General features: G+C 40.8%; 1 protein-coding gene and 1 pseudogene across 5 annotated transcripts; one reads left to right on the top strand and one right to left on the bottom strand.

Annotated features, from left to right (window-relative positions):
- Nucleotides 1-488: 488 nt before the first annotated feature.
- On the top strand, nt 489-8472 carry LOC133650977 (RNA-binding protein 4B-like). Of its 5 annotated transcripts, none has more exons than XR_009826346.1 (10): nt 489-560; nt 1121-1301; nt 1515-1699; nt 1772-1942; nt 2034-2143; nt 5188-5469; nt 5543-5796; nt 5908-5988; nt 6066-6300; nt 7776-8472. XR_009826346.1 is itself a non-coding variant. In XM_062048803.1 (9 exons), exons 1-9 carry the CDS (start codon nt 524-526, stop codon nt 7777-7779), a joined length of 1617 nt encoding a protein of 538 aa, XP_061904787.1. In that variant the 5' UTR covers nt 489-523; the 3' UTR covers nt 7780-8472. The 5 variants fall into 5 exon arrangements, 3 of the variants coding, with proteins under 3 accessions (XP_061904787.1, XP_061904788.1, XP_061904786.1); XR_009826345.1 differs by having other exon boundaries at nt 5908-6300; nt 7776-7911; nt 8059-8472; XM_062048803.1 differs by having other exon boundaries at nt 5908-6300.
- A 107-nt stretch (nt 8473-8579) lies between these two features.
- LOC133650976 (phosphatidylinositol-binding clathrin assembly protein-like) overlaps nt 8580-26993 on the bottom strand; it is a 35680-nt pseudogene continuing 17266 nt past the window's right edge.

Genomic DNA, 26993 nt, shown 5'->3' with positions numbered 1-26993 from the left:
AAAAAGCTGTGAAAACTATGATGCCGTGTTCCAAATTTGGATTATTTACTGAACATTTTGTTATATACATTTTGCATTCTATTTTAGTTGCTTTATTGAGATTACACCCCGCAGGTGCTGTTTTGTACGGTTTTTGTTCTATTTATGTACTTGTTTTGATTATTATTATTTTCTTGAGTGTATGTATATGTTGCATTTTATAAATAAAGGTTTATAAAAAAAAATTTAAAAAAAAAGGAAAGTGGACATAAATTATTTTACGCACCGAAATACTACTCTTTATCGACAGACATCGTTCCTTTGATATTTTTGCTGTCGCAACGTTGCTAACTATCTCTGACGTCGTCATTTTCCATTTGCGTGGCGTTTGCTTGGAAAGCTAATCATTACTTGTTTAAAAAATTAAACGGATAAATAAAAAAATAAAAATAATGCATTATTTTTATTTTCATTATTAATTCAATCGGACGTTTCCGTTGTGTGGCAAAAGTGCGCCCCCTGTCGCCCACGAAACCGGAGCCGGATGTGGAATTTGAAACACAGCTCCAGGACCGCGTTGGGTAAGAGACTCCGTCAGCTAAAGCAATGCTACAGTTGTTCTTATTTTCCCTATTTGTGTATGTAAAATAGCCATACGTTACGGTCGACATGTGTTGTCCTCAAAACTAACCGAATAAAAGCAAGCGAGATCAAAGAATACAGGGATGTATCTCACGAATCTTATTGAAAGCGAGTCTAGCTAGTTTAGCTAGTGTTAGCATACCTGCTACAAAATGGCTAGCGATGTCGTGTCGGTTTGTTGCGTTACTGACTTCGTTTCTCACCATTACAGTTGACCGGTGTATTATTTGTAAGTCTTATCCAGGCGCTCACTCGCCACGCGTGGGCCAAAGTTATTCGGTGACGTGAAGCTAACGGATTTGTTTGCTTAGCTACCTGTTAGCGCAAGCTCGCGTCGATTCAACTTTAATTCATTGAAATAACTTGAAAAGTGTATCGCGTTGTGATAACCAAGTTTAATTATTACTTGCAATTTGTGCAAAGCCCCGTTGATCATGCTATTTACGTTTTTAAACCTCCTTATTTCCGAATGTGACACTTGTGAAACGTTCTCCTGCAGATGTCCTGGTTGTTACAGAGATGAGCGGAGACTACGTCAAGTTGTTTGTGGGAAACCTTCCTTTAGACGCAACCCAAGACGAACTCAACAAGCTTTTTGCTCCTTATGGGGAGATCAACACTTGCTCCTTGCTCAGACAGTATGCCTTTGTTACCCTGAATGGAGATGGAGCGGCGGACAGGTATTCTGGAATATTCCTTTAGATAATTATTTTTTGATTGATTGAGACTTTTATTAGTAGATAGTACAGTACATATTCCGTACAATTGACCAGTAAATGGTAACACCCGAATAATTTTTTCAACTTGTTTAAGTTGTGGTCCACGTTAATCAATTCATGGTAGATTATAGCGTACACATGCAGGTTAAGTCACCCCATTCTCGCTTTCCGCAGGGCTATACGGCATCTGGACGGCAAGGAGTACAGAGGCAGACCACTTGTGGTGGAGGAGTCACGTGCACGCCCGCCAAACTCCACCAAAGTGTTTGTGGGGAACCTCAGCGCCACTTGTTCCGCGGATGACCTGCATGGGCTGTTCTCGACATTCGGGAGAGTTTTAGATTGCGATAAAGTCAAAGGTAAGGTAAAAGTAAACATGCAGAACAAGGCAATGTACACATTATTCTAATTCATTTTTTTGTCCTCTACAGCCAGGTTATGTTCAAATGTTGGCTATGCATTTGTGCATATGGAAAGAAAGGAGGAGGCGTTGGCAGCTATCGAGGCTCTCAATGGGACAATTTTCAAGGGCCGTCAGCTGGCCGTAGAGCTCTCCAAAGCTCAACCTTTGGTCAACCAGCTCCCAACCGGGAATTCAGGAGGTGAGTTTTTAAGGATTTAAATCAATGCTTGAAATAACAAGAAACTGATTCCTTCTACACGTTTTCCCCTCTCGTTGTTTTTTTTCCCCAGGTGGTCGAGAGGGTCTCCTTCCTCGGCCAGCTGCCTCCTTGGAGCATCACCAGAGTCATGCTGCTGTGCTTGCAGCGGCTGCAGCAGCTGCCGCAGGACTACCCATACAAGTAAGTTTAATTACTTGGCTTGCCACATGTGTCAATGTTCTTCAAGTGAGTGCACCACGCACGATTCAGTAACTATTTTGTTATATCTTAAGCAGTACTTTAGAGAAGGTTTGGGCAGCTTGCGTATGTATTGGAGCCCCTGTGAATTACTTGAATACATTTTTCTTTTTGTAAATGACACAACTGAGGAACCAATATAATTGTGTCTTGCCTACAGTCCAGCATAGTGACATGAGACTTGTAAAATAAATATGTCAAAATATTTGCACAAAGTTTGGGTTTTTGGCAGATATATAATTTTGTGTTGTCTTAATGTCTATCCATCTCTGTCCATTCATTTCCTACCGCTCTGTCGTGTTATTTGATTGAATCAATGGACATGAAACTGTATGCACTCCTTTATTAAGCCCACGTTCCGAGTGTTGCAGATGTAGGCTTGCGTGCGACTCGATCACTGTAGTAGCAAACACAGATTAAACGGGAGGAAGGCGCCAGGAAAGAAGGACAAAAAGTGGAAGTTTTGACAAGTTAATTTAAGCAGAGGACATGTACTGAAAACGACCAGCGCTGCATGCAAGGAGAGAAAGGGAAGGCGGGGCCTCGCGGTCGAGCACACCAAAGAAGAATTCTCACATAAAATTAGATAATTGCCCTGTCAGATATCAAAACAGATTTGGGGAGAATTATTGTCAATAAGAGCATTTTTTTCTCTAATGAATTAAAAAAAAGGTCACTTTTCTCATGAAGGGCAAACAAGTTAGTTCTTGAGTGGTGGTTATTAGTATCTACTTTACTAATATTTTTTAAATACTAAATACTGGTATCAAATATGTATATATTGTATCTGCTGATGTAGTTCTGTTGTAGTTGTTAAAAAAAGTGATACCGATTTTTTCTTTTAAAAGGCCAATGCGAAACAGACCGCACCTGGAAAGTATTCACAGTTCTTCATTGTTTCCACATTTTATGTTACAGCTTTATTCCAAGATTGATTGAAACATATTTTTTTGTCGTCAGAATTCTACACACAATACTCCATAATGGCAATGTAAAAAAGTTTTTTTCAATTTTTTTTTGCAAATGTATTAAAAATAAAAAACTAAGAAATCACACGCACAAAAGTATTCACAGCCTTTTCCATGAAGTTCAAAAGTGAGATCAGGGGCACCCTGTTTCAACTGATCATCATTGAGATGTTACTACAGCTTAACTGGAGTCCAACTGCTGCAAATTCAGTTAGTTGGACATGATTTGGAAAAGCACACACCTGTCTATATACAAGGTACCAGACTAGTGTTGTCCTGATACCAATATTTTGTTACCGATACTTTTTAGGGACAGTGTAGTACTGAATATGTTTCATTAGTACCGCGGTAGTATTCTAATACCGGTATACCGTACAACCTTATCCCAGACTTGACAGTGCATGACAAAGCACACACCAAAATGCAGTCAAATTAATTGTCTGTAGACCTCTTACACAGGATTGTCTCGAGGCGCAAGTCTGGGGAAATGTGTACAGAAAAATATCTGCTGCCTTGAAGGTCCCAATGAGCAAAGTGGCTTCCGTCATTCGTAAATGGAAGGAGTTTGGAACCACCAGGACTCTTCCTAGAGCTGGCAGGCCGTCTGAGCAATCGTGGGAGAAGGGCCCAGGTCAGGGAGGTGACCAGGAACCCGATGGTCACTCTGTCAGAGCTACATCATTCCTCTGTGGAGAGAGGAAAATTTGCAGGGCAACCATCTCTGCAGCAATACACCAATCAGGCCTCTGTGGTAGAGTGGCCAGACATAAGCCATTACTTGGTAAAAGTTTGCCAAAATGCACATGAAACACTCTCAGATCATGAGACAAAGATTGAAATCTTTGGCGTGAATGCCAGGCATCATGTTTGGAGGAAACCAGGCATCGCTCATCACCAGGTATATACCATCCTGACAGTGATGCATGGTGGTGGCAGCATCATGCTGAGGGGATGTTGTTCCAGCGGCAGGAACTGGAGACTAGTCTGGATAGAAGGAAAGGTGAATGCATCTATGTACAGAGACATTCTGGATAAAAAAACCTGCTCCAGAGCACTCTTGAACTCAGACTGGAACGACTGTTTATGTTTCAGCGAGACAACAACCCTAAGCACACAGCCAATACATCAAATGAATAGTTTCAGGACAACTCTGTATATATCCTTGAGTGGCCGAGCCAGAATCCTATACTTGAATCTGATTGAACATTTCTGGAGAGATCTAAAAATGGCTGTGCACAACGCTTTCCATCCAACCTGATGATGCTTAAGAGGTGCTGCAAAGAGGAATGGGCGAAACTGACTTTGCTGCCAAATGTGCATCAACAAAGAATGGAGCAAAGGCTGTGAATACATGTGATTTCTTAGTTTTGTATTTCTAAGAAATTTCTAAAAGCTCTAAAAAGTTTTTCACATTGTCATTGTAGGGTATTGTCTGTAGAATTTTCAAGGACCTAAATGAATTAATTTATTTTTGGAACAAGGCTGTAACATAACAAAATGTGGAAAAAGTGAAGTGCTGTCAATACTTTCCGTATGCACTGGACGTCAAAATGCCAAATATCGGTGCTGATTATCAGTCGATCCCTAGTATTAGACTCTATATGAGACTGAACCAGTCAGATCACACTGTTCAGTATTGTGTCCACTGGTTGGCTCAGTTTCAGCATTTATTATATTGGAGTAAAATGTACATGGGATTAAAGGGTGTTAATATCTGTAATGTATTTAGAAGGTCTTGAACAGTTTTTTTATGCTTGAGCTATGAAAATATTCTATTTATAATGAATGACTCCTAATTCACAGAAATTCATTTATCGCGGTTATTTTCTAAACCAATTGTTCACCGTGAGGTGTACTCGCACTTGTGTTGCCAGCCATTTTGACAATTACGGCTATGTTCAACTCTTTTTCAGACACTTTTAATTGCTACTTGTTCTCCAAGCTGTACACAGACTACTGTAACTTATAGTTGTATATTACTTGCAATAGTATTGTTAAAAATATTGTTTCTCTCTGCAGGTGCAACAAAGTGTCCATAACTCGTTCTACAATACAACATCCTTTGACCCGACCTATGCTGCCCTGAAGGGCATTACGAGTTCTAAAGGTGCAGACGGAGTTATATACGGCGCTCTTGCCAGCCAGGTGTACGGATCCGTGGCTGACCAGGTGTACCATGACATGGCCAATCACACTACGGCACCAAGCACTGTGGCTGAAGAGTACGAGCCTCAAACCACACCGGACCCAACAACACTTTTTGAAGCTGCAAGAGCCAAATTTTTCCAGGAGGGACAGAAGGTATTTAAGTCTACAAAAATGTTAAACAGATCATGGATATTTGGGATCTTTATTCACTTTTATTAAAACGCAGGTTCTGGCCGAGCAGCAGGCAGGAAGAAAAACAACATCGACGACAACCACCACCACAACAACTACAGATACGACACCGTCAGAAACCGAGCGGGATCGCAGCCCGATCAGAGGAAACAAAGCAGCCTTGCTTCCTGACCCTGGTCCAGGTTCCTTCACAAATCGAGCCAAGCGCCGTGCTTTGCTGCCGACGCCTCCAGGGGTGCCTGAAGACTCTGCAACTGCTACTGCTGAAGGGGCTGATTCTGTTGCAAGGTACACTAAACAAATCATTCCTCTTCATGATAGTGACAAATGAAGACGAGTCCACGTTTTGCCCCTCTTCCTTTTTATGATTATCTCTTCCATTTTAAATTGTAACTGCAGGTCCTACACAGAATATTACCAGCAAATGCATCAGTACCAGCAGTACCAGCAACAATATCAACAACAGTACCATTACCTCCAGTATGCTTACACCAATCCTCCGCCGCCTCCTCCGCCAGCCACAACAGAATCCTCTAGCTCAATCCCTCCACCCCCAGGGACATATACGGCACCACCAACCTACTCTGCGACGCAAGACTACGGGCCCCCAGGAACGTACGACCCGCCCACGAGTTACGACCAATCATCGGCGAGCTACAACGCCTCGGCTGCGAGCTACGGCGCCTCCGGAAACTACAACGCCTCAGCCGGCTATGACCCATCGGGAGGCTACGGGGCGTACGATACATCCGGAGCTTACGCAGCAGCGGGAAGCTACTCCACATCCACACCGTATGAGCAGACACCCGCACACGGGCAACCCACGCCCCAGCGCAATGATTACCCTTACAACACGCCAGAACCCCCGTATCGATAGGCCCAACCCTTCACACAGTCCTACTCACTGCAGATGTGTGTGAGTCGTTGCATAAGGGACAGTTGAAGGGTGAAATGAGGCAAGCAGCAAGGTTGTTTGAATGTGCGGTAAATCTCATTGTTGTCAATCTTGGCTTATCTCGTCTCCATCTAGCTTAGCTTTTGTTGGTGACTATTTGATACATGCAGTAGTACTGCATACAGACATCTCTTCATTGTTGCTCTTGCTCAGCTGGTTTTGTGAGGCAAGAAGTTACACGTTATGAGCCTGTATCAGGGAAGGCCTTTCATATCTACTTGGCAGTTAAGGAGCATTGCTGGCTGTTTAAGATGTTAGGATCGGGCTGTTTTTTTAACTAATTTTGACAGGATACCGTTTTTTTAAGGAGTTCTATCCCAGTTAAACATGCCTATTTATCTTTGTGATGGTGATTTGGACATGTATACACCCAACTGCATCGCAGTATGGCCCCTCTGCAGTGTTTACAATTGGCATTTCTGCATTTTTTGGTAAAAGTCGAGCCGTTTTTTAATGGCAAAATTCAACAATTCGGGCACTCCCGACATGTCTCCTTGCAGTCACACAACCTTGGCTTTTGAGTGATTCATTTTGAGCTAAGTTTGAATGTTTCTGCATAGCATAAGGGTTGGAAAACATTTTGGAGAATTCATCCGTATCAGCTGTCTCTTTGCATTACTGGTAGGTGTGCGCATCTTGAGTCAAAGGAAGGCATCTCTCCTCTCCTGCTTTTTAAGTAGTATTCAGTTTAAGAACATTTGGGAAAATGTTTCAGGCTGCAGATGTGATTTATTTGTATGTATATACATTTATGAATGCCAGGAAGCTTGATTTGGCCAATTTTGATCTCTTCAAATGTGATGAAAGTTCTGTTGAGGTTAAGTTACTCGTCATACCTGACAATACTAGTGTAAATATATCTTGCCTTTATAAATTGATGAAGTTGTCAGCCAACATTTGGTTTTACACTGACTGTTATTAGATATCAGGCCATTGCATCGGAGACAGGGGTGTGATGTAGATGGGACAGGTGCATAGAGGTTTGCAAAGCTACAGGTGAGCCAAGCTGAGATATGTGTGAATTGAGCAGGAAGACTGTTGACCCTGGTTTGTGAAAGCACACTCACACCTTGCTAGATTTCCCATTCGGCCTCATTAGCTACCACACATGTAAAGTAATACCCCAGCTGACTCTGAAAGGCACATATTGAGCTTCATTTGTTCCCTTGGTGATTGTAGCACACACTTTCTCTCTGTTGCACAGCCTCGTCACATGCCACAATATTCCAGCTTCTCCATGTAAACTTGTTAGTTGCATGCCATGTTGTTGCTGCTGCTCCAGCCACCTTCTTCCTCTTGCTGATTATTGCAGCTAGAGTGGGAGGGAGCCATACTCTGAGCCCTTGCCCTGGACGTACGCCACGCGCTGCTGTAAGCGCGGGATGGGGAAACAGCAGCGTTAGGCCTGAAACTGCTGTGGATGATGGGGTGGCCCCCCCTCGCTAAAGGTAAACACTCAGTACCACACACTCCTGCCCCTGCCGAAACAACACGCGTACACCGTTATACACACACACACGCAGTCTTTTTCACTTTTTTGGACATTTTTTTGATGTTTTTCCTCTCCCTCTTTACATACATTCCTGGCCCTGAAGATCATCCGTGTATGATCTTTGAAGATGGCGCCTTCTAGTGTGAATCTGAAGGTAAAGCAGATAAATCCTGTCCCGCGAGAGTATCACAGGAGTAGGTCACACTTAGTTAGCATGATCACTATCTTTTTTTTTTCTTTTCTTTTTTTTAAACGCAACGACACTGTGGCCACTTTTTTTGGCTTAAAGTGCCTTGCTGAAGATACCATCGCTCGGCCCTTTATTTCAGAGGCCAATAAAGCTGGCTCAGGATCTGTTGCCGCGTCAAAAAAAACCTGCCCCACCATGAAGACTATTCTCAATGCCACTTCCAACCTGTATTAATGACGATGAACACAGATATCAATTTGTTTTAAGTGACATTTTGTCCATGTTCTTTTGAAATGTTTAATTATCAATAAAAACAAAAACAAATTCAGCGGTAAACGTGTTCTCCTTTCTGTGTGGATGTTTGAGATCTTCATACTGTATTTGTGCTAAGTGTGTTGCAGAGTAGTCATCAAATCACTTACAGTTAAGCATCAGATGACGTTTTATTCAGTTTCCTTCCAAATACATCAGCTTTCGTTTCGTGGTAATGATCATTGCTTTTGTATGCAAACAAAAAGGATATATGGAGACAGTCAATTAAGCAATCTACACAGAGGGTATGCTGAGGTAATAGACCAGATGTTTTCAAAGTGTGCCAGTGAGCCTTCCTCTACTCCCTGAAAAATAGAATTTCTGAAGCTTATTTTGTGGTGTTTAACGCCATCCTTCAAAATTCATTTTGCTTTTAAGCGTCAGCTTTTAATTTTTTTAAGCAGTTGCACCTCTCTGCCATTCTTAACTGCCATCCCTTTGAAACAGTTGGCATTGGCATGTTACGATTTATGCCGAAATGCAATCTCTTATTTCTGATTGTTTTTCATTTAAATCCTGGGTTTGGTAGTCTTACGATATGCGAATTGAAACTACCAGCTGATTAATGGTTACGTTCTTATTAACTATTTTCTTCATCTATGACAAGCGCTGATTCTGTAGACCAGGGTTTCCCAAACTTCGGTTAATGGTCCAAAACCTTGCAAACTTAGCTGATGCTATAATACAGGTAGATGTCATGTAGTCTACATTTCAATTTGGTGCAAGTATCTGTTTTAGGTCTTGAGTATTAAAAACCTTGGTAAACTCTGCTGTATACTAATGACTATAACATTGGAGATTATGGATGCAACTAGTGGATACATTTTCATGGTATCTGGGGATTTCTATGATAGCTTTGTTTCAGATTATATTTCTACAGTTTGTAGTGTGAAAAACATCTCTGATGAACTCCAGTGTGCTCAAACTAACAAACCTGTAGCCTTTTGTGTTGTCTCTCTTACAGAAAAGGAACAAATAGAAGAAAAGAACAAGCGGCGTACACCTGACAGGTAATCTGTGTTACAAAAATAAAGTTTATAGAGGCCCGTCCTCAGACTGTGCACTTGCTACGACCTGGTATGTTGTTGCTCTGTAATAGTTAAAGTTGAGGCTTCTAGTGGATTTTGCCCTGTGTTTTTGTCTGTTAGGTAACCAGGGCCGAGTGGTGGACTGGGAACATTTTAATATCAGCTATAATGGCAACAGACAGGACTAGACTGAGCAAACACGTTAAGATACACTGCACAACATGGACCAGACCAAACACTTATTACAGTACTTTTGACTTTCATTCGCAAAACCTGCCATAATGCTGCTGGCATTGTATGAAAAAGGAGCGAGCGTTCAAACACATATTGGAAAATAGCAAGGCTTGTTTTTAATAATAAACAGCAATCTTAAACAAGACTGCAATGTTGAGCTTGCTACAATGAGAAAAAAACTGGCATTGACATTCATGGTGTTTTACAAAGATGGTAGCCGGGTTTGAAGTTCTTCATGGGATTCCTGCACGGTTTGCATTTCTGCATGCAAGGTAGCCTTCAAACAGTCACTGACGCCCCACTTTGTTGTAAAACCATATGATTTATGAATGTCAATTAGCGTCCATGAAAAGGAAGGAGAAAAAAAAGATCTTGTGCAGAAACAGTTTTCAAACGCACAAGATAAAAGTGAAAGTTACGACAATGGTCATGCTGTTACCAGGCCCACAATCTAATAAAAAGACAACACTTAATCATGCAAAAAAAAAACACACACAACTTTCAAAATAACTGAATTGAAACCCAACCAAAAAATTTGAGTTCTGATCCTCCGTAACGACCTCGACTTAGAAGCTGCGCATTGATGATGACTTTGGTGCAAAAAAATGTTCCTGTTTTTCAAAGAAGACAGACCCTGTCCTGTCCTCTTCCTTGATGAAGACACTCTTGGTATAGACCAGTTGTGATAAGCCTCTTTTACACAGAAATCCCGCAAATTAGCCGCGTCAGAGCCGTAACAGCAGCGGATCCAGCTTTTATTGGCGTTCTTGCTCAGGGCGCAACACGGCATTGGATAATTAGACAATTGCTTTCAACACTACAGGACAGTAGAAGTAAGGGTCAGGATTGCAGAAAATCCTTCCACACAGATGTCCTCCCACCTGTTACGGCTCTGAGACTACCTCCGAAGGCAGATAATTGCCAACTTCATTGTCTATTCTGTAGACTAGGGGAGGAAAAAGACTGCTTTTACAGGCTGTGTGAAAGGGGCTTCAGTTTAACTTAGACACCCCTAAACCCCTTCCCTCCCCCTGTGGACGGACAGAAACATGATTAACATCAACCCCCCCAAACCCTCCACCAGCCTCTGGACTATGACACCGTGAAAACACAACCATTCAAACACAGATACAGCAAGAAATTGTCTCACACACAGTACGTCATCCAACGGAGGGTAAGGGGGAGGTGGACTCCGGCCACCACAGTACAAGGAACACGTCTAAAAACACACATGAACAGCATCGCCTATTTACAGAGGACACACTTAACAGGCATTCAGTGGTTGCCCCTGCTGACGGACAAAGACAAACCCCCTGGATTTGTGATGAAAAAGTAAAGATGTCCAAATGTCAGGCAGCCTTGGAGCCTATTTCCAACGTCAAACTGCTGGTAGTCACTGAACCTGCAGGGGCGTTGACTTTGGCTCGCTTTTAGTAGGGAACTCGAGCGATCGAGTCCTTGCACAGACTTGAGACAGGGTCAAAACAAACCACTCGCTCTTAAACCAAGAAACACGGCACCTCTCCTACACAACAAATGCCACGAATAAAAAAACAAACACAGCCCAATTGATTATTGCCCCTTTCGACTGTACATCCCAGCAATGATTTTTAGGTTTGTTTGTGCAGCAGAGCTTTGCCCCATCATCTTAAAGATTTTTGTGCTATAAAGACAGATCAAAGTCTCACATTGGAACACCTCATTAAAGCTGTCCCAGCTAATCTATCAACCTCGGACGGCTGGGCCGTGATTGACGGGCATTAACCCTCAGCCGCCTTGTTAACTCTGCTCGCTGACCTTTTTAGATGTCCTATGCATAAATGTTAACACTACATTAACAAACCCGTCTTCTGCAGTAATTACCCTTGTCTGGCATGTTAAAATGACTTTTTTTTGTCTCCTGGTCAGGAAAGGACATCATACACACCCTTGGTGGGGGCTTTGAACATTTCAGATAAGAGACCATCTATCTGGCTCTTAGTGCATTTGAGGATACAAAAGAGCGTTTCTGTACATAATTCTGACGACAACACAGCGAAATCTAAAAAAACTGGTTTTGCATGATATAGCACAGCTGCAGAGGAATGAAAATAACAGTGTAAAGTAGAAAGTCGTCAAAGGGGTTTGATTACATCCAAATTTGCGATTCCTGGGTCTGGCTCAGTGCTTTTTGTCAGTAGTTCCAGTGCAGTGACACAAAAACATACACAATCTATCCACACATACACGGCATGCCCCCTAATGAAGTGAAGTTGGCAAACAAGAACAACAAATGGAGCTAAAAAAACACACCAACATGTAAAAACGGTTCGAATGGGAACAAAACACACACACGCACGCACACCCTTGGCAAAGATCACATTGAGTAAAGTGCCAGAAAAATGATCCAATGTTTTTTAAACTCCGGGGACACGTAGGGAGACGGTCAGAGCGGGTGGCGATGGAGCAGCTATGCTTCAGTGGAGTCGTAGCGTCATCACAGGTCGATTGTTGGCAAATGGTGTGAGGGGATTGTAGCCTCTGGTGCCTCTGCATTTGGATTTGAAGAGCAATCAGTCTGCGACACCGACTGGAAGCGAGGAGGGCCAAGGGCCGGTTCTTTTTCTCCTTCTTCGGCTCTCTCATTCCATCTCTGTCCTCTCTCTTTGTCCCACTGTCCAGTTTGTTGTCTTCACAGCTCTTTCTCTGGCGCTCTGGGCTTGGATGCCACGATCACGGCATCGTTGTTTTACATGAAGTGCATCTGCGGGCCAAGCACAGGGTCGTGGGTGAGTCGATTGATCTTAACGCACAAACTCTGAAGTGACGGCCATATTGTTGTGCCTTTTAATGTTACAATTGTCGTTTGTTGGTTGGTCAGTAGGGTTTTGCAAAAATTGGTATATCTGGCATATTTTGCCTCAGTGACGGCCAGGATCTGCTGTGACGTTTAAAATGCAGTATACAGACAGTGACAATAGCTTGTAACACAATAGGGCGAGAGAAGAATGTGTTAAATTCAACAGACCTGTCCTCAATCGGCTCGGCATTGTTTGAATTTAAACAATTCCGATTCAAGTTTTGATTCCCATTCCTAAGGATTTTCGATTCAGATTCTAAAAGGGGCAGCGTCATCATACAAGTTTGCATGGATGAAATGAAAGCGCTAACCATAGTTCTTTTGAATAAAATTTCACTTTTTTATAAACTACACAAAATTTACCACTTTTCACAGATAAGAAAACAAATATAAATACATAAACTATTTACAAGTAAAATATTTATAGACCGAAAAAATAGCTCAAATTAGAATTAATAAGAGACTACTGAACAATATTCTCATTTATTTATATACATGTACCTACCTTTTCTATTTATTTTGAAAACCTCATGAAAAAACATTTGCACAGAATTTGTTTGTGTTGGACTGTTTGATGCTAATATTTGAGTTGAATTCTTCTTTGTGTTTGCTAGTTCTTCTTCATTGGCGGCTATTTACTGTCAGTTGGTGGCTATTTCTTTTTGTTGGCGGCGGCTAGTTATTCTTGGGTGGCTGTGGCTATTTCTTTGTTGGTGGTGGCTACTTCTTCTTTGTTGGCGGCGGCTATTTCTTCTTTGTTGTGGCGGTGGCTATTTCTTTGTTGGCAGCTGCAAGTTCTTTTTCGTTGGCAGCGGCTCGTTCTTCTTCGTTGGCGGACATCATCACAGAAATAAATGTGGGGGAGATATAATTTGTACATGTTTTACCTGTATGTGGACAACTACAAATTTGTGTTGATTCACAATTGTCTATTCATAACTTCGTATCTTTGATGAACCAGGAAGTAGCCTGCTAACTCACAAATATACCAAACAAATCTGAAGTTTTTAGCAATGTTGCTTGTTTTACATCATCTTGCATGATATTATAGGGAGAGAACCACCATGGCAAAGGTTTGCGCTCTACTTGGTGGCATTCTAGTAATTTAAGAAATGTGTTTTGACATGGCGCTAATTAGCACTTATTTGTTTTTTGTAGAGCACACATGGGTGACTAGAGGAGTTGGGAAATAAGTCAATAAATGTGTTAATTGGAGCTTTTACGGTACACAATGATATTAGCAATTTTTATTTAACACTTCTTATGTTCTTTATTTTTTTTAAGGTGATACGCTATCACTTAAAACTGCCTGGAATTCTGCCTTGTCGACTAAACTCTAGTTTGAGATGTTTTTGGTTCCGAAAGGGTCCACCCATTAGGGTACAGAATGGTAGGTGAGTGTATGTGTTTTGATACCTGTGTCCCCGGTATGGGTCCAAAGGGATTGGTGGGTCTCAGGACCGGCTGGTTGTACATGACAGGCTGTGGGGGCATCATGGGAACACCCCCCATCTGATGACTCATCTGAGGGGGGAGCTGGGACAGGAAATAGAAGGTTGAATGTAACATTATAAAATCTAATACAGAACTCATTCATAGGCAGAGGACTTTTTACCATTCCATAGACAGGCACTTGGGGGGTCGTCATAGGAAAAGCTACTGGAGCTGGAGCCTGCATTGAGACCCAGTAAGTCTCAACATAGAAAATAGTGAAATAAAGAATAGTAAAGTACTTACGTAGCCAGTGTAGATCACTCCATTCTTTGGCGACCGAGAGAGAGAATAGAACATTTTAGTCATCAATTATTTAATTCACAAAGACGAACTGAATGAACTTTTACCCTTTTTTTTAATGTGTCACTGTTGGCTTCATAATTACTTTTTCGCCCAACTATCAATTGGTATGAAATTGGTAGGAAACGTGGATAAAATATGAGTTCAATATAGTAAAAAAGAAAGTAGAAATGAGCAAAAGCCCCTTTCACACGGCCAGTAAAAGCTGTCTTTTTCTCATCTTGGTGCCGTTTGCAAAAAAACGTGGGCAAGCTTAGTTGATCTCGGCAATTTTGATGGTAACAGAAGCAGGATGTTGTCTTGCTATGTGAAAGCACACAGACTTGTGGCAATACCATTTATTACTTAGTTCTGTGTAAATACTTGTGTGATGAGGGCCATTGCCAAAAGCCGTTTTTTTCCTATGTCACTGTACTTTAGAAACAATACAGACATACATTCGGTCGAAAAAGTCAACCCGGCAATTGTTTTAAGCTTTTTCATGTTAGACCTGGGGCTGGATGTGTTTTGTGTATAAGGGTATTATTCTGAGGGTGTGACACCTGACTGTGTATAAATGGTAAATAGATTATACTTGTATAGCTCTTTTCTACAAACCCCATTTCCATATGAGTTGGGAAATTGTGTGAGATGTAAATATAAACGGAATACAATGATTTGCAAATCCTTTTCAACCCATATTCAATTGAATGCACTACAAAGACAAGATATTTAATGTTCAAACTCATAAACTTTATTTTTTTTTTCAAATAATAATTAACTTAGAATTTCATGGCTGCAACACGTGCCAAAGTAGTTGGGAAAGGGCATGTTCACCACTGTGTTACATGGCCTTTCCTTTTAACAACACTCAGTAAACGTTTGGGAACTGAGGAGACACATTTTTTAAGCTTCTCAGGTGGAATTATTTCCCATTCTTGCTTGATGTACAGCTTAAGTTATTCAACAGTCCGGGGGTCTCCGTTGTGGTATTTTATGCTTCATAATGCACCACACATTTTCAGTGGGAGACAGGTCTGGACTACAGGCAGGCCAGTCTAGTACCCACACTCTTTTACTATGAAGCCACGTTGATGTAACACTTGGCATTGTCTTGCTGAAATAAGCAGGGGCGTCCATGGTAACGTTGCTTGGATGGCAACATATGTTGCTCCAAAACCTGTATGTACCTTTCAGCATTAATGGCGCCTTCACAGATGTGTAAGTTACCCATGTCTTGGGCACTAATACACCTCCATACCATCACAGATGCTGGCTTTTCAACTTTGCGCCTATAACAATCCGGATGGTTCTTTTCCTCTTTGGTCCGGAAGACACGACGTCCACAGTTTCCAAAAACAATTTGATATGTGGACTCGTCAGACCACAGAACACTTTTCCACTTTGTATCAGTCCATCTTAGATGAGCTCAGGCCCAGCGAAGCCGACGGCGTTTCTGGGTGTTGTTGATAAACGGTTTTCGCCTTGCATAGGAGAGTTTTAACTTGCACTTACAGATGTAGCAACCAACTGTAGTTACTGACAGTGGGTTTCTGAAGTGTTCCTGAGCCCATGTGATGATATCCTTTACACACTGATGCCGCTTGTTGATGCAGTACAGCCTGAGGGATCGAAGGTCAGGGGCTTAGCTGCTTACGTGCAGTGATTTCTCCAGATTTGATGATATTACGGACCGTAGATGGTGAAATCTCTAAATTCCTTGCAATAGCTGGTTGAGAAAGGTTTTTCTTAAACTGTTCAACAATTTGCTCACGCATTTGTTGACAAGGTGGTGACCCTCGCTCCATCCTTGTTTGTGAATGACTGAGCATTTCATGGAATCTACTTTTATACCCAATCATGGTCCCCACCTGTTCCCAATTTGCCTGTCCACCTGTGGGATGTTCCAAATAAGTGTTTGATGAGCATTCCTCAACTTTATCAGTATTTATTGCCACCTTTCCCAACTTCTTTGTCACGTGTTGCTGGCACCAAATTCTAAAGTTAATGATTATTTGCAAAAAAAAAAATGTTTATCAGTTTGAACATCACATATGTTGTCTTTGTAGCATATTCAACTGAATATGGGTTGAAAATGATTTGCAAATCATTGTATTCCGTTTATATTTACATCTAACACAATTTTCCAACTCATATGGAAACGGGGTTTGTACTTTCAATGTACTCAAAGCGCTTTGACACAATTTCCACATTCACCCATTCACACACACATTCACACACTGATGGCGGAAAGCTGCCGTGCAAGGCGCTAACCACGACCCATCAGGAGCAAGGGTGAAGTGTCTTGCGCAAGGACACAACAAACGTGACTAGGATAGCAGAGGTAGGAATCGAACCTGGAACCCTCAAGTTGCTGGCAAGGCCGCTGTAACATCTGCGTTACGCCGCCCTTTATAATATATGTGAATAAGGCACATACAGATAAACGCCGGATCTACTTTTGAGGCACCGATTTTTAGGCAATACTGTGTGAAAAAGGCTAAATAAAAGATTTACTTGACAACAAAATGTATTTATCGGTTTCATTAATAAATATGTAAGGCGGGGGTGTCCACCAAGGGCCGCATACTGAAAAGTCAAAGCATGCGGCGGGCCATTTTGATCTGTTTTTTTAATTGTAAAAAAAAAAAATGCTAAAAACAGAGACAATTTATATAGTTTAAGACATTTTTGCGGTAAAAACATTGTTATTAAAGCATCAGAATTTCAGTTGTTTCTCATTACATTACATATTTTTGCTCTTCCTAAACTTTTACTGTTTTGTGGTTTGATTTTATTTCAGCAATATGCTGCGGCCAACACAACTCGAGCTGCGGGCTGCAAATGGCTCCCTAGCCAGAGTTTGGACACCCCTGATGTAAGTTCCTCAGTGTTACCATCTGATGGACGGGCATGGGCGCGGGGGCCATGGGATGGGCTGAGTGAGTCCAGTTTGTGCTGGTGCACATGGTTTTTGTCTGCCAGCCGCTGCCCGCTGTCGGCTTCTTCTCCACCAGCTGACTCCACTGAAGCTCAGGCCTGATACAGATAAACATTAGGATTCCATATGATTTAAAAAAATATATATATCTGAAATTGAGTCTCGACCTTACCTTTTAGCTGGTGTACCACCAAACTGCAAGTCTAAAAGGAGTAAAGCGACATAAAATTAGTTGCAAGGAAACACACACTTTGCAACGCCATCTGTTTGAATACTCACTCCCGACGAGGTTGGCTAATGAAGAGTCCAAATCGCTGTGAAGCATCTTTCCAGAGTGCAATGGGGCTCCGGGGCTGAGAATCTGAGTGTGTGTCACTGGCTTGAGGAGATCACCTGACATGCAAAAATCACCGTAATTACAGGAGAAGAGATCAGTTGTTGTTTTTTGCATATTTTCTGCAGGCATGTACCTCCCCAGGCGTTGGGGTTGTTGGGCACAGTGTGTGTGGTCTGTAGGGGGGTGAAGGTAGGCTGCAAGGTGAACAGCTCACTGGTCAGATTTGGCACACTGTAAAAGAGGACAGGAGGATCACAAGGGGTTATGTTCTTCTGAGGGTTTAGTAAAGATGTTGCACTCACTAGTTGTTGACTGGCACAAGGGGGGAGTTAGAGAAGAGGTCTGTAGCCCCTCCGCTGCTGTTGGCACTGCCCACCGACTGTGTACTGGGGGACACATTGGGCGTCTGGATGTCGATCACCTTATGACCGTCCTCCTGCATGCACAGTAGTGTTCGGGGGGGGGGGGGGGGGGGGGGGAATTTTTTATATCTATTTGTATACATGGAAATCAGTGAGTGGAAGGGTGAAGATGTCTTCACATGTCTTGCCTTGTGTTGCTGCAGTCTGTGATCCATCTCCGTCTTGTCGTCCATTCGGCTGAGGGAGATTCCAGTGCTGGAGAGAGACGACACACTGGATCTTATGGTAACACACATAGGAACACATGTTGTGCAGAGAATTGTTGGGTAAACAGTTGTTCTATTAAAAGTTTGATGGATTTTTACTCTCTAAATAAAAATGTGAGAGAGAGCCTTAAAAAGGACCTATGATGATTTTAATCTACATTTTAAACATGTCCTTGTTGTCCAGATAATATGCATTAGATATGCTTTGGTGTACATTTTGCAAAATGTATAACTTTGTTTTTTTGAGACTGTCTGCAAGATGCTGGTTTGTGGAGGCATTCCAGATTGCAAATGAAACCATGTCCGCTCTCTCCAAAAGTATCATAATTTATCTTTTGAAAATGAACCCTTTTTAAATTTAAATATTGAAGTCGTTACCGCTATTTTTTTTTTCCCCAGACACGGTCGGAAATAAACTTCATAAACATTGCATAGATTCACCCGGCACAACACTACATATACCTGCACACTCTTTAATCGATTCACTCCGCATAAAAAAAGGGCCTTTTAGCAGCATTTGTCACTGCACGTCAGTTTTACTATGTGCATGCCAAGATTAGATGAAAATATTTTTTTTTATGTTTCCTCATAACTTTAATGTCCAAATAAGTACGTCACATCACTGTGGCGTCACAATGTAGCTAGACTGCAAAACCCCGCAGGCAGAAGCATACAAAATTGCGTGCAAGCTCACGCCAAAATGCATGAACCTTATGATTTGATGCTTTAACATTGTTTAACAGAAGTATCCAACATTGTAAAACATGTATGAGTTAGAAAAGACACAATTCATCATAGGTTCCCTTTAAGTCGTTTTTCATGAACAATGTTAATAGATTGACTGAAAATGTATCACATATCAGAGGATGCCTAATAAGTGCTTTGATTGTACACCAGATGACACCATTCCTGAACAAACCTTAAAATTGTATACCAGTAATAGTTTTAGTATGTTCATGTCACATTCAGAATATTTACAAATAAAATATTTTGTCCACGCTCCTACTTTCCTGGAAAAGGGTGGTTTGAAAGTCAAACAAAATGACACAAAAACACAGGTATGTTTTGCTTTTCCTTTGATTTATTTTGGTCAGACACACAATTATTCCTGCAATTCTTTTAGTATGCCACTAGGTGAAGAATGTCACACCTTCCTATTCCCGCTTCATTGTGTATCTGTCTGGTGTCTTTCGAAGGTTGAATAGGTTTACTTTATTTTAGTTTTATTATGCAGGTTAACTTCTCTTTCCACTCGTTTGGCAGTTTAAAAGGCTACTGAAAACTTGATAGTGACAGTTTGATTCTGTTGCATATGATTTCTTAAGAGAAACCACCTTGTTATGAGTAATAGTACAAAACCCAAAACCAGTGAAGTTGACATGTTGTGTAATTCGTAAATAAAAACAGAATACAATGATTTGCAAATCCTTTTCAACTTATATTCAATTGAATGGACTGCAAAGACCAGATATTTAATGTTTGAACTGAGAAACTACATTTTTTTTAGCACATAATCATTAACTTAGAACTTAATGGCAGCAACACATTGCAAAAAAGTTGGCACAGGGGCATTTTTACCACTGTGTTACATGGCCTTTCCTTTTAACAACACTCAGTAAACGTTTGGGAACTGAGGAGACCAATTTTGGAAGCTTTTCAGATGGAATTCTTTCCCATTCTTGCTTGATGTACAGCTTAAGTTGTTCAACAGTCCGGGGTCTCCGTTGTGGTATTTTAGGCTTCATATTGCGCCACACATTTTAAATGGCAGACAGGTCTGGACTACAGGCAGGCCAGTCTAGTACCCGCACTCTTTTACTATGAAGCCACGCTGTTGTAACACGTGGCTTGGCATTGTCTTACTGAAATAAGCAGGGGCGTCCATGATAACGTTGCTTGGATGGCAACATACGTTGCTCCAAAGTCTGTATGTACCTTTCAGCATTAATGGTGCCTTCACAGATGTGTAAGTTACCCATGCCTTGGGCACTAATACACCCACATACGATCACAGATGCTGGCTTTTGAACTTTGCGCCTAAAACTATCCGGATGGTTCTTTTCTTCTTTGGTCCGGAGGACACGGCGTCAACAGTTTCCAAAAACAATTTGAAATGTGGACTCGTCAGACCACAGAACACTTCTCCACTTTGCATCAGTCCATCTTAGATGAGCTCGGACCCAGCAAAGTTGGCAGTGTTTCTGGGTGTTGTTGATAAATGGCTTTCGCTTTGCATAGTAGAGTTTTAACTTGCACCTACATAGTAGCGACGAACTGTAGTTACTGACAGTGGTTTTCTGAAATGTTCCTGAGCCCATGTGGTGATATCCTTTACACACTGATGTCGCTTTTTGATGCAGTACCGCCTGAGGGATCTAAGGTCTGTAATATCATCGCTTACGTGCAGTGATTTCTCCAGATTCTTTGAACCTTTTGATGATATTACGGACCGTAGATGGTGAAATCCCTAAAAGCTTGTTGAGAACTGTTGTTCTTAAACTGTCGCAGTTTTTTATCATAGTTTGGCCGGGGGTGCGACTTATACTCAGGAGCGACTTATGTGTGAAATTATTAACACATTACCTTAAAATATCAAATAATATTATTTAGCTCATTCACGTAAGAGACTAGACGTATAAGATTTCATGGGATTTAGCGATTAGGAGTGACCGATTGTTTGGTAAACGTATAGCATGTTCTATATGTTATAGTTATTTGAATGACTCTCACCATAATATGTTACGTTAACATACCAGGCACGTTCTCAGTTGGTTATTTATGCGTCATATAATGTACACTTATTCAGCCTGTTCACTATTCTTTATTTATTTTAAATTGCCTTTCAAATGTCTATTCTTGGTGTTGGGTTTTATCAAATAAATTTCCCCAAAAAATGCGACTTATACTCCAGTGCGACTTATATGTTATTTTCCTTCTTTCTTATGCATTTTCGGCCGGTGCGATTTATACTCCAGAGCGACTTATAGTCCGAAAAATACGATAGCCTGTTCGCCGGTGGGATGTTCTATATAAGTGTTTGATGAGCATTCCTCAACTTTTTTGCTACGTGTGCCAGCTTTTTTGAACATGTTGCAGGCATCAAATTCCAAATGAGCTAATATTTGTAAAAAATAACAAAGCTTACCAGTTCGAACGTTAAGTATCTTGTCTTTGCAGTCTATTGAATTGAATATAAGTTGAAAAGGATTTGCAAATCATTGTATTTTGTTTTTATTTATGATTTACACAACGTGCCAACTTCACTGGTTTTGGGGTTTGTACTATGTACTGTACTTGGTTGACATCACTGCCACACCATTTTGTCTGCATTTATGGTCTTACCTCTGGTCTTATATTGGGAAAAGTCAACCATTTTTATTTTGTAGCATAAACGGTTGACTTGTGAACATACCTGCTGGCAATAGAGAGGTCTTTGAGCTTCCTGCCTTCCAGAGAGGCTAAATGCTGCTCCAGAGCCTCCAGGAGTGAGCTTGGGGCCTGAAGAGGAGGGGTTTGGGGTTAAAGTTGAAAGATTAGGAGACATTTTCACTCCCTTTTATCTCATTGTCCTGTCACATCCACGCAAATAAAATCAGCAGATTCCCCCCCTCCCTCCCCAATTCCATCAACTACACATATCTACTTCTACGACAGCTCATGTTTGTTTTTGTTGTGGTTGGTTTCATCAGGTTTGGTTGACTGGGCATGCACAGATCAGCGCGATCATGCAGGAGCACACATATAATCCAGCTAACAGGCTCCACCCATGCAGACCAAAGTCCTTCTATGAACACAAACACCACATAAATCACAACCCAGGAAATTAGGGTGTTAACCCCATGGATTCCACTGTCGATTATATGGCAAGTCATTTTAATTTGGACTGAGTTGGAAGCCAAGGAAGTTAACTCAGTGAAATAAAAACATCTGGTGTAAAGTCGGTAATAGACATTAATAAGTGACCAGTCAGCAGTTTTGACTGTTAAACAAAGCTAAACATAAATATGGCTTCTTTGTTTCAACTACATCATGTAATACCGACATATTCATCCAGATTTTTTTTTCACTTAACACAATGCACACACAACAGGCAAAGAAAAGAATCATCATATACTTATTTTATAAAGGGGAGGAAAGACAAGTAACACGTGAATCCTTTCTCCAGATAATATGCTGTGTAAAAGTGTAAAAGTAACAAAAAAATAACAGACACTAGTGCTCAGTAAAGACATGTGGTTGAATAGGCGCATATAAGGTCTTCATAAGCACTACAAACATGACAAGTGTCTTGCAAAAGAGCTTTATTGCATCCTAATTGAGTTTTTAAAAAAAATCTAAGAAAATGGGCTTTCTGCATGATATGTAGTGCTGATAAGTACATTATGTACACCTGTCCAAGTCATATTTGCAGAAACCTACTTTATTTAAACCATTCGCTGCTCTCCCCACAGCTAATGCAAAGGGATTTTTCTTAAAAATGACAAAAGTGGGAATAAAAGTGTTTCACCAAATTTTGTTTTAACAATTAAAAAAAGATCTAAAAAAACAGAATATTCCTGATATATGTAATAAACCCTGTTAGAGATTTGTAATACACCATATGGGCAAAAGTATTGAGTCATAATCAATAAAATACATGAAAACGTATTAGTACATTTTAATGTTAATTTTTCTTGTATTAGTAACTTTATTCTGAAAATGTAAATTTGCGATTATGAAATGTATAATGATATGAGCATTCTAAATATTTTTTTAATTATCTTTATGACTTAGTGACTTATTTGTATGCCTTTTATTGCTGATTCAAATCACATTGGGAGGATCTAGAACAGTTAGCTAGCATGTCAGTGACCATTTGACCGGTTATATAGTGGTCAAAGTGGAAAAAATAAAATCTTAATAATTTACAATTATTATGTTTGTATGTACTGTAATTAGTCAGAGTGATGCAGTGTGGCATAAATGGAATTGATTGTTTAGATTGTGTTTTGATTCATTGCTGCATTGTCAGAAAAGGGCCAACCACTACAGTGGCCCTAAAGTGTCAGCAAGGCTCAATACTGGATGAATGACAGTTTCACAATGTTTCCAGATGTTTTTTGTTTTTTAGACTGAACACGCTTAAACCAATCCAGTGTAGGTCAAGATATTCTTGGCAATCACAGCACATACATAACATGACAATGTCAACCTTTTGTTGCAACATGTCGCCTTGTTTTCCTCATAGCATTTAATGATTTCCTTGTTAGTGTGTACGTCTTTTATTACAATGTGCCACAAGCAAATCAAAATTGGACACTTTGGATAACCGTGCACCCCTTATTGCTTGCTCTAGGTGAAATCGTTTGGCACCACCCTAAATATAAAACTACATATTTTTAAAAACGTTTTAACAATAACTATTGTGCTTTGTTTTGTGGGTACTTTTGCTTACATAACATGCATGTTAATCAATGTTTATTTATATAGCCCTAAATCACAGGGCTGCACAAGCCACATCGACATCCTTGGTTCAGAGCCCACATAAGGGCAAGAGCAAGGAAAAACTCACAACCCAGTGGGATGTCAATGTGAATGACTATGAGAAACCTTGGAGAGGACCGCAGATGTGGGTGACCCCCCAACCCCCACCCACATGTTAAGTAAGGATGGGTACCTAAATTGGTACTTTTATAGGTGCCAAGCAAATTCCGTCCATGCTACCAAGTACTGATTTAAAAACGGTACCATATTTCAATACCTTTGTTGCACATGACGTCACGTTTCGTTGCAGACTCGGCACCGACTCAAGCACTTGGCAGACAAACAGGCGTATTCATACCAGACTGCCTCTAGCTAATTGTCCATGGTAACGAAACACAACCTTTCTAAATGCGCTAGCTTGATTCTGATTGAATATGTCATATACATTGCTACTGATTAGCATTAGCGATTTTTCATGGCGATATCAACACCTCCAAATTTGGTAACCAACACTACAACTAAGATTACAATTAACCAGCTAATGTGTAATAAGTACCGGTAAGTACAATACTTGCAGTATAAACACTGTGTAGAGCTCAACAAAAGACAAAACTGGCCCACTCAACCTAATGCCGAAAGACTACTTCCTGACTACAGCAAGACACCAACAACAGAAGTGTAAAAAAAAAACAAGATATAACAACTGGACAGCACAGGTATCATTATCAGCTCATGTTAAATGTTAAATAATAATTAAAAAATAATAATTAATTATTAAACAAATTAACATTTATTACCACATGAACTCACTGAAAAGTACCAAAATTTGTACCAGTCCAGTATCGAGTCCCAGATACCGGGAAGTTGTATCGTATCCAATGTGAAAGGTACCCATCTCTAATGTTATGTTAAATGGGGACTCTACAATACATTAGTGTTCACTGATGACCAGGGAACCAGTCCAGTAGCCCAACTCCAACTCAACCTTGACCCACAAGTAGATTAGAATATGTACAGGTGCATAAAGACTTATTTGGGCTGCTTTTTTGATATAACTTGAATATTCCAAACTCAAAGGCTGTCTGCTGTGTTGAGTACATAGGTTATTTTATTATTCTACTAAGTTTACAATTTTAACTTGCCCATCCAGACTTCACTTCCCTTTTGACTTACTGTATCTTTAACGGCCCAGGTGTCGCAACACCTTTGTCCATATGGTGTATTTGGACCCTTGATAAATGTTGCTTCAAACCAACAAAGTGATTGTTTTGAAAGGATTGAGTGAGCACATCCCTGTGTAAATTGTCTTCTGCCTTTTTGTGCTTTTTCTAGAGTTGAGATGTAAAGGAGGACAGGCGAAGAGAGCGAAAAAGAAGAGAGGGCCAGCTGCAGTGTGGGCAGGTCTGTAGGGTGAGTAGGGAACGGGGAAGCATTATGGGAATCGACCGAATGGATTTCTACACGCTGCTTGATTTGATTGACGGATTGAGATGAGATATATGGACTGACCTGTGTGAGATCGGGGCTGACCGCCCTGATCTATCCCAACTCGCTGTTGTCACAAAAAAGGAGGGAGGAGGAGGAGGGGATAGGGAGGGAAATAAACAAATGTAGTAACAAAAAATATGATTAAAGCAAAAAAACACTTTTAACAACAAAAAATAAGAGGGAGGGAAAAGGTGTGTGGAAGAGGAAGAGGAGGGAGAAAGAAGAATCAAACCCAAGCATTCATTACTCCATGCAGAGGCTGGAACAAATAAAAGACAACACAGGAGGAGGGAATGCACATGCACACACTTACAAACAGCTATATGTATACAAGAATACATGAGCAGGCACACTAATATGTACACACGCACACATAGAGAGAGTTAAAATGATCAAGCAAGGCGAGACAACAGGTCATCAACTAATGTTGACTTGAAAAAAGAGGAAGGGAGGGACACACATGACATGACACACACGTTGAAGTTAAGTCAACGTTAGTCTGCGCGTCAATCGGCCGTTTTGCCTTGAGCTGCGGCTGCACCCCAAACCTTCTTCCAAAAATAAAAACAATGGGAAAAGCAGGACTGACTAACTAAAAAAGAGAGAGAAAAGTGTAAAGTAGGAGACAGGTAGAATAAAAGAGCATGCAAGGTGTAGCGCTTAAGTGCGTCCTCCAGTGGGCGCTCTATGCCAGTGTCTTTCTGACTCTCCAGGAAAACGATCTGGAGCAAATCTAAACTGGCTTCCCTGGATTTCCTTAACATATTTTTCCTTTCTTATGGAAGCAGCCTGTTGAGATTCGCTCAAGATTCCCTACCTCTCTCCGCTCCCGGCCCCCAAAAAGGTTACCTCGGCCACTTTGAGGAATTCTGACAGTTTGGTCATCCTGTTGAGAAAGGTCTTGTAGATCTCCAGCGCCTCTTTACACTGCTGCTTCTTCATGTCAAAGTACTTCTCTGTGTGGGACAGAGCATTTTCAAATGAACTGCTGATGTCAGCACTACAGTGGAGCGCCAAAACATTAGGTACACCTGCACCGGGGGGGCTGTATATTAGAGATCGACAGATTTATCGGCAACGATATTTGGAATTTTGACATATATCAATATTTTGTTAATATAACTCCAGCGGTACTACATCAGCAAATACAATGTGTACACATATAATACCGGTATTTAATGTATAATTAATTAATAAAGCAGATAGTAATTGTTTTTGCGACTGCAGCGATAGCAAGCCTCAACAAGACTTGGAACGTGGGCTCATTAAAGGAGCCAGAAATTTTCATGTTTCCTGATTCAATCAAACAACAACGCGATTGATGGGCATGAAAACGACAGAAAATATATCTCTACCAAAAATCCAAACTTTTTGTAAATAATTTAACAAATATGAGACTTAGTTTATAATTAAATAAGAACAGGCAGCAGCTCACACATTCTCATACTTACTATAGCATCCAAGAAGAAATGATGTCAGCCAGCTTGAAAAATGTCTCGCCCAGCCCAGAATTGTTTTTATTTAAATGTTTGCAATATTTCAGGGTTCCTCACAAGGAAACCTTACAATGTATTAAATCCATGAACTGTTATAAAATGGAGTAGATGGTGAGTTATTGTGATTTAGAGAAATCCCATATTTTAAAAAAAAATTCCCCAGGAGATTTCCCATATTTTGAAATGTATATGTTGATGTTCCTCTGACCCGCAGCAAAAAAAATAAGTTTTAGGCGCAAAAAAATAATGTTTTTTGTTGTTTTTTTTAAAACAACTTAAAGCCTTTAACTATACTATTCATGTTTCAAT

The sequence above is a fragment of the Entelurus aequoreus genome, linkage group LG05, assembly GCF_033978785.1.
Source record: "Entelurus aequoreus isolate RoL-2023_Sb linkage group LG05, RoL_Eaeq_v1.1, whole genome shotgun sequence".
NCBI lineage: Eukaryota > Metazoa > Chordata > Actinopteri > Syngnathiformes > Syngnathidae > Entelurus > Entelurus aequoreus.
The sequence above is the reverse complement of the archived record's forward strand: the minus strand, read 5'-3'. Positions and strand labels throughout refer to the sequence as shown.

Excerpts from the sequence above, each read along its gene's own strand:
- LOC133650977 (XM_062048802.1), top strand. The coding sequence starts at position 524 with ATGTGGAATTTGAAACACAGCTCCAGGACCGCGTTGG. Across the intron at positions 1,943-2,033 it reads CCCAACCGGGAATTCAGGAG|GTGGTCGAGAGGGTCTCCTT; the intron begins GTGAGTTTTTAA and ends TTTTTTCCCCAG. Across the intron at positions 5,470-5,542 it reads TTTTCCAGGAGGGACAGAAG|GTTCTGGCCGAGCAGCAGGC; the intron begins GTATTTAAGTCT and ends ATTAAAACGCAG.